Source organism: Onychomys torridus, chromosome 23, assembly GCF_903995425.1.
Source record: "Onychomys torridus chromosome 23, mOncTor1.1, whole genome shotgun sequence".
Lineage (NCBI taxonomy): Eukaryota > Metazoa > Chordata > Mammalia > Rodentia > Cricetidae > Onychomys > Onychomys torridus.
Window position 1 is genome coordinate 33,405,466 of NC_050465.1, and position 12,730 is coordinate 33,418,195.

Below are 12,730 nucleotides of genomic sequence, written 5' to 3' on the forward strand. Positions count from 1 at the left end.
ACCGCTGAGTCTGAGCCTCCCGGAGAATCCCAAGCCCGTGTTAGGAAAGCCAAGAACTTCTCAAACTCAACCCTCACAGTCCTCACAAAGCTGGAGAACAGGCAGTGCCAGGGTGCTCCCCAGGGCCCAGGCAGAAAGGCCAGCAGGTGCTGAAGCTGCCTTCTCCTTGGTGAATGGAAGCAGGAAGGCCCCAAGGAGCAGAGAGAAAGGCAACCAGAATTTCCAGGACCACAGCAAAGGCATGTTCCAGAGCGGTGCTGTGGGCCCAGCCTCAAGAAAAGTCAGACTCTGAAAGTGCAAAGTAAGAAGGTGGATCTCAAAAGGGGAAATAACAGTGAGTGTGAGACAACACCACGGGTCACCACAGCGCCTAGATGAGAGTGGTATTTGTCTAGACAGTGTTAAGTATTGATTCGAGTAGCAGCTGGAAATGTGAGGAAAGGGAAAGAAGAGGAAATGGCAGAGAGCATGGGGCTGGTTCCCCACTTCCCATAACATGAAGCCATAAACAAAGCCCAAGGCTAAGATGAACCTTAGAAGGTCTTATTAATAAAACAAAACAAAACCAACCAAACAAACAAAAAACACTATTTGTTCAAAACGGTCTCGGTATCAATCTTGGCATTTGTTAAGTAGTGAGGACATTTCCTGAGTCCATCAACCCAAGGAGCTGCTGGGAAATGTCTTGGTGTTTATTTTTATGCACATATGCCCTCACATCTTAATCTTTTAAAAAAGTAACTGTGAGGATCAACTTTACTTATAACAGACATCCATTATACATACCTTCAAGTCTGGCTCTCGGCAAGGATGACTTAATGGCACAGCTCACTTGCAGGGGTCACTGTTTGCAGTATCCATAGTTAGAAAGTCCCCATAATTACATGATAATGACACCAGCAGAATAATAAACAGTAAGCATGTTGCTTCTTGCTTTGCCTCAAGCCCTGAAATAGTTCTTTCTCCTTATACTGCCCATTTCCACCATGAGTAAAATTCATCTAATTAGAAGCAGGTTAATTAGCCTTTGAAGTAGTAGCTGAAATTTAAAACAGAGCAGTCTAGGCAAGAGCTGGGGTAGCTCTGAAAAGAAGCAGGCCAGAGAACGATATGAAATAAGTAAACAGCTCTATGCTTTTTCACACCAACACACTGTTTAGAAGCATACATAATGTTTCATCCTTTGTTTAGAGTTCAAATCCATGCTCAGTTTTTAAGAATCATATTAATCATTTTCAGGAAACATGCAAAGCACTATATCTAATTTAATAGCTGTTAAAATCTCAATGATTATGTAGTTTACTTTGCCATCCTTAAAAATCTCCTACTCAAATTTTATTCAAAATTAATGGTAGGTGCATAAGAAATGTATTATTTTTCTAGTGAATTTGAACTATATTTCTAGGCAATGATAGTCATTCAGACCAAAGAAATAATTAAAAAAATTTTTTTCAGTAACTATATATACTATAAACCTTAGAGATCTTGGGCATATTGTGTTTGTTTCTGTTACTGTCACAAATGCCCAAGATAATCAACTTCTGTAGAGAGCACTTTACCTGTGATCACTCACAGGATTAGCTGTGATGAAGTAATAACGTGTTATGGGAGCCAGTGGCAGAGGCCCGTGGCCTATTTGCCTCATGGGAGGTGTAGAACAACAGAGAGATGGAATCCCACAATCCCCTTCAACGACATCCCCCAGTGATCTGCAACTTCCCAGTAAGTTCCTCCTCTTAAAGTTCCCATCACCTTCCAATAGCACCAGTGACTAAACCATGAAGATGGGCCTTTGAGAACCACTCCAGATCCAAGCTAGTCAATGATAATCTAGCCAGCACCTCAGAGAACCACAAACAGAGGGGATTTAGCATGTGCAGCTGGTGATGGGATGATCTCAACTCTTCTGTTCACTTTACCTATATGAAAACAAAATTGGTCATTCCATTACCTCTGCTGTGAATGACAGTTGTGTTTTTCTGTTGAATTACTTTCCAGAAATGTTGCAGTGTGAAAGCTTCAAGAGAAGGATGATGGCTGTCATGTCCTTAGAAGTAGTTTGCTTAGCAAATGATCAATACTGGAAATGTATTTTGGATGCAGGTGATACAAAATATATTAACTATCTTTTTCTTGTCATGTTTTAAGTAGAGCTATGTTATGTTCAGGTCAATAATTTTAGTATATTATTTATAGTATATAATACATGAATATTAACATAGACATACATATTTAATGCTGGGATCAGATGCAAAGCACATACTATATCACTAAACTTGTATATATATATAAAACGTGTGTGTGTGTGTGTGTGTGTGTGTGTGCATGCGTGCACGCGCGCTCATGCACATGCATGTGTTTTTCAAGACAGGGTCACACATATAACCAGACTGGCCTTGAACTTGCAATCCTCTTGCCTCAGCCTTTTTTTAAATTAAAAATTTATACAATATATTTGATCATGTTTTTCTCTTCCTCAACTCTTCCCAGGTCCTCCCCACCTCCCTGCCACCCTAACTTCATGTTTTTTGCTCTCTTTGTAAACAAACAAATAAACAAAACAAAAACTCAAGAAACAAAAACAAATCAAGAAATGAAACCCCCACAAAAAAGTAAGTCAAAACAAACAGGCAAGAATCTGATAAGACAAAAATCTCAGAACAAAGGAAAAAAGAAACAAAACGTCCACAAAAATACCAGAGGGTTCTTTTTGTGTTGACCAGCTGTTCCCGGGTCTGATATACCTCGGAAGATTCCACTGGAAAAGCTGATTTTTCCCTTTGTCAGTGGGTATCGATGTAGATGGCCTCTTGCGTAGGGATGATTGGTGCCTACAGTCTTTCCACCTCTCTTCTGTAGAGAGCCCTGAGCCTTTAGGGGAGGGGCTTGATGAAGGCATCCTTTTTAAGACTGAGTGTTCTACAGTCTCCCACTGTCTACGCACTGTTCAGTTGTGGGTCTCTGTGTCAGTTCTCATCTACCTTGACAAGCTTTCTGATGAGGGTTGAGTGAGGCACTCATCTATGAGTGTAGCAGAACGTCATTGGGAGTCCTTTTATTGTTATGTTGTTTTAGCAGAAGAACAATGGTAGGTTTCCCAAGGCCCATGACCCATCGAGTCTCAGGGTCTTGGCCACTTTGGCAGTGTCAGTTGTGAGTTCCATTGCCTTATAGCTTTTCAGTGCTAGGTTTACAAGAGTGTGCAATCCAAATTTACTTCAAAGTATGTTTTAACTATAACGGACACTTTTTAGTTGATTTTAAGCTTCTTTTACTTTTCTCTAAGATCACTTTTGTCAACTTTATATTTTACTTCCATGTAAAAGTTGCACATGATAAAAAAAACTATGTGTATTTTAGAGAAAATCTATGTCTCTAAAAACTTGAAATTTTTAAGAAGTAATAAAAAGAACTTTAGTATACTGGCTGCTCTAGTATATCTAGTTCTAGTTTAATATTGGTTATGATAAACTACCCTAACAAAAAACAACATAGGGGAGAAAGTGTTCATTTCAGCTTAGAATTCCAAGTTACAATCTATCATTACAGCGAAGTAAAGGATGTGGGAACACGAATCAACTAGTCACATATATCCACAGTTAAGAGCAGAGAGAGATGAATGCATGCATGCATGCATGCCTCCTTGTGCTAATCCCTTTTCTAAACTTACAGTCTAGGATCCCCTGCCCAGGTCACGGTGTCAGCCACAGTAGGTGAGTTCTCAAATCAATTAGCATTAGTAATCCAAACAATCCTCCACATATATGCTCAGAGGTCAACCTTATCTATATTAGTCCTCCACTGAGACTCTTCTTGCATGATTCTAGATTATGTCAAGGTGATAGTAAAGTGTAACCATCACAGTACTGCTATGATTAGTTTCATTATAATTTATTCCAGTTCTATACTTGCACAATTTATTTCTTAAAGTGAAAACTAGAAGAAAATGGCAGACCGGGTTTGTAAGTAGTTCTGCATTTAGAAATTACATCATGGTTTCTCTGGCCCAGTTTCTTCACTAATCAAATGGAACTACTACATGGACTTCTTCTGAGAACAGCACTGTCCACCATAACTTTCTGAAATGATGGGAATGTCTGAACTGCCTGTATGGTACCCACTTCCCTAATGTGCATGTTGAGACATGTACAATGCATTTCCCATGTATACTGATGAATTAACAAGCTTAATTTTATTTAGCTCATTAAAAACATATTTGGAAAAGCTCAATGTCCCCCCAAAGTCAACAATAGATGTTTTCATTTCAGGTAGATAAATAAATGAGCTTCAGTTATACTCATATTTTTCAGAACTTTGTGTGTCTTCTATGGTGTGGTTTCTTCTCAACTAAACTGATATAAACCCAGCAAGCATTCAATTAAAGCCAAGTTTTCTATTTTTTACCATGGCCAATGACTGATTATAATAAATGAGGCTACTGTTATATCTGACTAGATCAGTACTTTTTTCACTTTTGGTTTAAGATGTATGATAATGTATGATAACATATTCAAATAATTAAACAGTTACTGCCACACCAAGATAAGTCAGTGCCCACAGCAGAACTTTACCCTGTGATACCTCAAAGCCTTTATCAGCTAGGTATGGTGATGCACACATTGATCCCAGCACTTGGGAAGCCAAGACAGGAAGATGGTGAACTGCATAGTGAATTTCTATGTAGCTGAAGTTTTCCTGTGTTTTTCCAAGTCCACAGCCACTCAGACCCAAGTAAACACATAGAGACTTATATTATTAAACTGCTTGGCCATTAGCTCAGGCCTACCACTGACTAGCTCTTACACTTAAACTCAGCCCATTTCTGTTAATCTATATGTTGCCACATGTTTCATGGCTTTACCTGTGTGCCATTACATGCTGCTCCCTGGATGGTGGGCTGGCATCTCCTGACTCAGCCTTCCTCTTCCCAGAATTCTCCTTGTATGCTATCCCGCCTATACTTCCCGCCTGGATACTGGCTAATCAGCATTTTATTTATCAACCAATCAGAACAACACATTAACAGCATACAGAGCAACATTACCTGTCATTTCTGTCTACATAACAAATTATCAACTCTATAGGACAAAAAAACAGTATTTTAAAGATGGCTTGAATTTTCTAATATAGTGTAGGATCATGTGTTATATGAAATTAAATATGTATACAGAAAAAGCCACTATCTTGTAGATAAGACAAAATTATTTCCATATCACTTCAAGTTGTTCTGTATTTTGTAGCACTGTCTGTAATTATTTATATTGCCATACCATGAAGATTATTTCAATATTGTTAAGATAAATCAAATATAAATGACTTTGAAAAATTAATACTCATTTCATTCTTATCTTTACAGGCACAATTCCTGCTTTAATCAATCTGTTAAAATGTCCCAAAATAAAACTTCAGTGTAAAACTGTTGGGTTACTGAGTAATATCTCAACCCACGTAAGTGTAGTACATGCTTTGGTGGAGGCAGGAGGCATCCCTGCTTTGATCAACCTGCTGGCTTCTGATGAGCCCGAACTACATTCCCGCTGTGCTGTCATTCTGTATGATATTGCTAAGTGTGAAAACAAGGATGTTATCTCCAGATATGTGAGTTACTGTTTTATAAAATGTCATTTTGGCTGGCAGCCATTCTCTCACATAGAAGCTGGAGAGACAGAGATCTGTGTTGTTACAGAGAACAAACTCTTAGATGATCAGCTAAAGGAGAGGGAGTGTTTAAGAAAAACACTTCAGCAAGCAGCAGGCATGTAAGAGGTCTGTGGTCCAATTGGCCCAAGGGGCCTAATGCTCAGCACTGACAAGAGTTCAGATATGAGCAGCCCCAGAGAGAAGATGCAACATTTTTCATAATATATACTGATTTCGTGTTTATACAAAGATATTAGTTTTGTCTGAGAAATATATCCTACTTGGGTACCAGAACGAATTAGAAGAAAATTACTTTTGCTGAACGCCAAGCAATTGTTGCTGTGCTCTATTTCCTCAAAAACAAACCAAACAAACAAACAAAAAATCCTACCCTATTGTGTCCACTGTTTTAAGACCTTTCTTTAGATGTTTATAAATGAAGTGAACTTACTTGATATAAGTTTCTTCATTTTGATATAGTTGTTTCTTCAATATGAATTGAACCATCTGCATTATAAAATGTACCTTTCTATAGGGCTTAATGCTTTTTACCTTGGATTCCTTGTAGTGGAAAACCATTTACGTTTATTCTCTATTTTCTTTGTGCTCTTCTACATAATTTGCATTTTTACATTTTTTTTTAAGAACTTCTCTTGCTGTTTCTAGTATCAATCCTTTAGAAAATATATTGGAAATATAGTTATATCCAAGTACAATTTTAGTTAGTTTTATCTACTTAAAATCTCATGTTAATTGGTTCTGGCTAATTCCTCTATGTATGCAGTATATTTAGGCTGTGCTATGCCATTCCATTTTTATTGGGTTAGAAAATGAATATTTATGTGTTTATATTAGTTCTGCAATAATATTGTATTTTTCTGAATAAGAGTTACTCAGTAGTAGTCTTAACTTACTGTGTGACACCACTAGATGCTTTTGTTTACAAACAGATATCTTCTACTAAATAAGAATGTTTACAGAAAGATTTTAGATTTTCAAACAAAATTGCATCAATCTTAAATGAACTCACGTCCCTTCTTGTTTCTTTTTAGAATGGAATCCCAGCTCTGATAAATCTCCTGAGCCTGAACATAGAAAGTGTGCTGGTGAACGTAATGAACTGTATCCGGGTGCTATGTGTCGGGAATGAGAGCAACCAAAGAGCCATGAGAGACCATAATGGTATCCAGCACCTCATCCGGTTTCTGAGTTCTGATTCTGGTGAGCCTCAACTTGTCTAAGAGTGACCAGATTTACCAAATGAAGCAAACATGATCTGTGTTTGTCTATGAACAAATACTTTGGATTTATCTTTGAATGGATCCTTGCACACAATATAACCCAAATATCTTGAAAACTTAAAACTGCCAAGTTCCTAGAAATAATTGACTCCCCAAAGTATATTAAAATGTTTTTATCAGAGCGGACATTTGCATAAATAAAAATATAAGCTCTGGGCGGTGGTGGCGCATGCCATTAATCCCAGCACTAGAGAGGCAGAGGCAAGCAGATCTCTGTGATTTCGAGGCCAGCCTGGTCTACAGAGCGAGATCCAGGTACAGGTCCAAAGCTGCACAGAGAAACCCTGTCTCGAAAAACCAAAAAAAAAAAAAAAAAAAAAAAAAAAGTTCTGAATCTCTTTGCCAGGCGGTGGTGGTGCACACCTTTAATCCCAGCACTCAGGAGGCAGAGCCAGGCGGATCTTTGTGAGTTCGAGGCCAGCCTGGTCTCCAAAGCGAGTTTCAGGAAAGGCACAAAACTACACAGAGAAACCCCATCTCGAAAAACCAATATATATATAGCGAGAGGAATAATGAAAATAGAGCAAATAATATGTTTAGGGAGGACATTTCTTCTTATATAAATTAACATTTATTTTGATCATTGGAAGCAATTTTACAGTGTACATCAAAACTTCAGATTTGCTCTTATATATCTGATATCAAAATTCAAGGCAATCAGCAGGCATTAAGCCTTCTAAAGTGCACCTCAGTCCCAGGATTCCCAAGAAGGATCAGGCAGCTTCTACAGCAGCTGCAAATGGTCACCTGCATTTCATAACAACGTCATCCCAGTAAGCATACATAGCAATATGAACATGACATTTTAAGGACAAAAACATAGGTACAAGATGTGTCCCTTTTTGTTCCTGCTTAATTTTTCATCTGTCTTTCTGCCCAAGTTCATCATATGTAAGTATAGAATAAACACGAAATAAAAACATTGGTTAAAAGACAAGCCAAGGATAAGGGTCATGCTGCATTCTTAAACATAGTACAATTTGGGAAAAAAGATTCCTGGTGTAATACAATCCCTGATGCACAGGAGGAATAATTACATTAAACTCAACTCAAAATACATGTGATTTCTTTCAAGAAGATGGGTTCTAGAGATTGGTTCCCTGTACTAAGTTAAGAGCCTAAGTAAGGATCTGGCCTGGTCTTGGTCATACAGATAATATAGAAGTCATCTGGGTTATTCGCCTCCTCCAGTCCTGGTTGTGGGAGCTTAGTGGTCTCTGGCTATACAGATAATGTAAGGGTCATTTGGACTACTAGCCACCTCTAGTCCTGGTTGTGGGAGCCTGATACACCCTGGCCCTACAGATAATGCAGATCACCAGGTAGTCAGGCACCTCCAATTCTCAGTCTTTTTCTTTGGAAGGACAATCTAGTGTGCTTAACATTCCTGGTTTCTCTGGTGATCTGTGGGCACAAGGACCTTCATGCTCCCAACATAAATGTAGAAAACTAAATTGCAGCCTGGCATTGTGGTACACTCCTTCAGTCCCAGTAGGTAGGAGGCAGAGGCAGGTGGATCTTTGTGAGTTTGAAGCCAGGTTGGCCTATATAGTGAGCTTCAAGCTAGCCAGGGCAGAATAACATAGATAGATAGATAGATAGATAGATAGATAGATAGATAGATAGATAGAGTGAAACTAAGTTGTAGACAGATAAATATATAAAATCAATGTAGCAGTGTATTAAATTTACAAATGCAGGTGAAGTATATGCATTCCCTCACTCATTCTTACAAACTTTCTGTAAATTATAACAAAATAAAATGAAATATTATTTTTGTCAATCAAGTTATCGAGTTTTATGTATTCATTTTGAATGATAATATTTGTATTCAAGAAGAGAAAGTCAAATTGATATGCTTGAGCTCTGATTACGAAAGAATAAAATGCTACTGATTCCTTTAGAAAGCAGTTTACTGAAATGTAAAGAATTATTCCAGTAATTCACCATACTCAATGCTAAAGAAAAAAATGCATTGATAAATATCTACATGCTAAGAAGATTTCTCCTGGAATTACTTAAAACAGCAAAAACTTTGAAGCAACATATATTTTTAAAGTGTGAATAGCTAATAAAATGTGATATAACCATTGATGCAGTATTTAGAAGGCATTTGAGACTTTTATGTTCATGAAAGAATGGAGAAAATATTTCAATTGTAAACAAAAATTCTGGATATTATGTTTGTAGCACAATTATATTGAATATGTCTATAATTACCTAAATATGCCCAAGTATCTGTGTAAGAAGTAGTGGACAAAATGAAATCTAAATGGTGAATCTGGACAGTTTATTTTTTTGTATTTTTGTTTTCTAAATTTTCTTTGAACTTATCAATTTAACTTTGTACTATGGGAAGCTATCCTGAAATATGCTAAATTTGCATTTTCAATGACTGGTGTACTTACTCTTGACTCTTTTGAAGATACGCTGAAGGCAGTGTCCTCAGCTACAATTGCTGAGGTTGGCCGTGACAATAAGGACGTGCAGGATGCTATAGCAATGCAAGGGGCTATTCCCCCCCTGGTGGCTCTTTTTAAAGGGAAGCAGCTCAGTGTCCAAGTGAAAGGTGCAATGGCTGTGGAGTCCCTGGCAAACTGCAATCCTTTCATCCAGAAGGCATTTCTGGAAAGAAAATTAACTAAAGATCTCCTGAAACTTCTAAAGGTAAGGATTTTTTATTGTTACCCTTCTGAGGGTTTAGATGATTTACTTCATTTTGAATTTTATTTGCAGATTTGAAAAATCAAACCAAATTCCAGAAGGCATGCTTTATAAAAATATAGATCCCTGATGTAATCTGAACAGGCTCACTGAATGAATGGCATATTTTTGTCTTAACAGGCCTTTCAAATAGATGTTAAGGAGCAAGGAGCCATAGCACTCTGGGCTTTGGCAGGGCAAACCCTGAAGCAACAGAAGTACATGGCGGAGCAGATTGGCTACAACTTCATAATAAACATGCTTTTGTCTCCGTCAGCTAAGATGCAGTATGTAGGTAAGGTAATCTGTGTACGGGCTGCTGGAGTAGACTTGGAAGTCCATACCCATCTTTTACTGTTCCTTACCAGGAGGTGAGGCCGTCATAGCCCTCAGCAAGGACAGCAGGATTCATCAAAACCAAATATGCGAAGGAAACGGCATTGCACCTCTGGTTCGCTTACTGCGGATTAATAAGATAGCGGAAGGCACACTTCTGAGCGTCATCAGAGCTGTGGGATCCATTTGTATTGGTTTGTATGAAGTCTCAATTTTCTAACTACTATGAGAAAAATAAGACTTGGGTAGAGAAGTAGAAAATTTGCTTCTTTATCTTTATTCACACCATGAAAGACCTCAAAGAAACCTCAAATGGTTTCTCCAAGGCCTTGGTGAGTTGAAGTGGTGACATTAAGAATGTCACATCTGCCTTGCTCTTGAATTCTGAGTGGAATAGAAAATGAAGACAATGAACACTGACTATTTTGAATGGAAAGAATCCCATTTATTTTAAGAGAATTTTAAAATGTAAAGAGTTATAAATTTCTTAATGTTAACATTCAATTACATTTTTTCAATTCTAGTTTATTGCTATAAATAAATAATTATTTGCTTATAGAAAGTGGTCTTTGTTGCAAAATAATTGACTTTTGGGGTCTATGAAAAAGTTGCAGAGGTTTTAGTGATTGACCTACCAGTAACATTTGGGTTCTTTTCTGGAGGCTGTGGACTATGGCTTGCAAACAAGAGAAAAGAGGCTTTCTGTGTGTGTCTGTCTTTCCAGGTGACTGTATTTTCTCAAAGTTCCCAGATACTGAAGTTAGTAGCTCCACTTTTATTTCCTGCTTATGAACAATACCTGCAGAAATTCATTAACTGTCCCAAGACATAAATAATCCAGAAAATAATGTGCCTCTCATAGTTGGAATATATGATAGACATTCTAGTTATTCATAAAATTCTAGTAAATGGAGGTTAAAGAGATGGCTCAGGGGTGAAGAGAGCTTGTTCCTCTCCCAAAGGACCTGAGTTTGGTTCTCAGCACCCGGCCTATAATTCCTGCTGGCTTGTGGGGGCACCTATACACAATAAGCATACACAGACATATTCACATAACTAAAACAATTCTAGTAAATGGTAACTAACACACCTGTAGGTAGAGTTTTTCATCTAGATGGCAGATCTGCTCTGTCCTACCAGCCATTCCCCCAAATAACCACACACAGACTTATTATTAATTACAAATGCATGGCAAATTGCTTCAGCTATGTCCAGCCAGCTCTTACAACTTAAATCGACCCATTTCTATTCATCTATACACTGCCCCAAGGCTGGCTTGCTCATCTGTGGACTTCCCATGTTGCTTCTTCTGCATCTGGCTTGCAACCCTCAGACTCTGCCACCTTTCTTCCCAGCATTCTCTCTGCCCAAAAAATCCTTCCTACCCATCGGCCAATCAGCTTTTTATTGATGAGAGCAGCACATCTTTACAGTGTATAAAGATTGTTCCAAAGCATTTCCCCCTTCTATCTAATTAGAATGGAAGATTTTAACTTTAACATAGTAAAATTATATACAACAAAACAGTTATCAAGTAAGAATTACAATTGCAATGTCCAATCCATTTGTATTTGGCAAAATTACAGAAAATACTCTATTATTTATCTTTGTGAGTCTAAAGTTATATGCCTAATTTACCTTTTAGTATAACTAAGGAAAATGGTAAGTCAAATTATTTAGTCTTTAACCATAATGGTGCAATATTATCTAATGACAGGGACATCTGAAGCCTGGACAGTCACCCAAAGTTCTTCTGTAAAGTTGGGGTATCCATCTTTGGCCTACATGCCTAGTATATCTGATAGACATTTGGCAAAGTTTGGCAGTCACTTTTTTTGCAATCTGCTTGCTGGTCCAGTTTGGACAGTAACTGTCAGCAATTGAGGCAAGGGCAGTTTCTTTGCCCAAATGGCTAGCTTTGTCCATGAAGGAAGTAAACTCCTCATGGAATTTCTTCAGTGCCCATCATCTTCTTTGATACAAGTTGGTGCTTTCAGGAGCAGATGGGTCTAACTAAGAATAAAATCCTTATGTTATTAAAATATTTTAAATGCCATATTCTATAGGTCTTTGAAGTGTTTGAAGGCCATCTATATAAATATATCTGTTTAACCTTGAAAACATACCTAATATGACTCCAAATTTGATGATTATAGGTAACTTACTACTAACCTGTATTTTTTTAATTATACATTACATTTTAAATGAGCTGTGTAGGCATAATACCCCAAACAAGAGTAGAATCATACATAGAGCTTTAGAAAATTAACCTTAAATTTGTATCAATAAACCAAAATCCATATCAATGTAAAATATTTTGAGATTAATAGTTGTTATTTGGATTAAAGTAGATTTAATAATCTACCCTTTTATCTCATCATTTTTATATCTCTCCTCTTTTGTCCTTTATAAAGAGATCTTTGAATTTAACTCTTTGCCTAGCTTTTTTTCCTGACTATGACCAATAACAACTTGTAACCAACCCCTTTAAATGATGATAAACATCTACAACCAATCTTTTGGGAATGTGAGCATTTTTTTTCTCTAGACTGCTTCCTGTTGGCTGGGGATTCTGGCATCTTTGGAGAATCCTAAAAAAATTTACAATAATTATTAAGTCTTGGTTGGAGTAGTTGGTGAGGTTGGGCCATCTCAACTAGCATCCTTGAAGCCGTTCTGAATGCAGAACTCTGAGTAAATTGCAACAGAGGCATTTTGAGGTGCTGGATCACCTGGACTATTTGTTTTCA

The 12,730-nt window shown here is 37.5% G+C and overlaps 1 protein-coding gene across 1 annotated transcript in view; it reads left to right on the top strand.

The window, feature by feature from the left end:
- Positions 1–12,730, top strand: part of Ankar (ankyrin and armadillo repeat containing) — a 57,902-nt gene that overhangs the window by 23,310 nt on the left and 21,862 nt on the right. The window contains exons 9-14 of the mRNA XM_036173159.1: positions 1,999–2,103; positions 5,357–5,598; positions 6,693–6,861; positions 9,367–9,608; positions 9,786–9,939; positions 10,013–10,174. Coding sequence (XP_036029052.1) covers positions 1,999–2,103; positions 5,357–5,598; positions 6,693–6,861; positions 9,367–9,608; positions 9,786–9,939; positions 10,013–10,174 — 1,074 coding nt within the window. The remainder of the gene's footprint in view (positions 1–1,998; positions 2,104–5,356; positions 5,599–6,692; positions 6,862–9,366; positions 9,609–9,785; positions 9,940–10,012; positions 10,175–12,730) is intronic.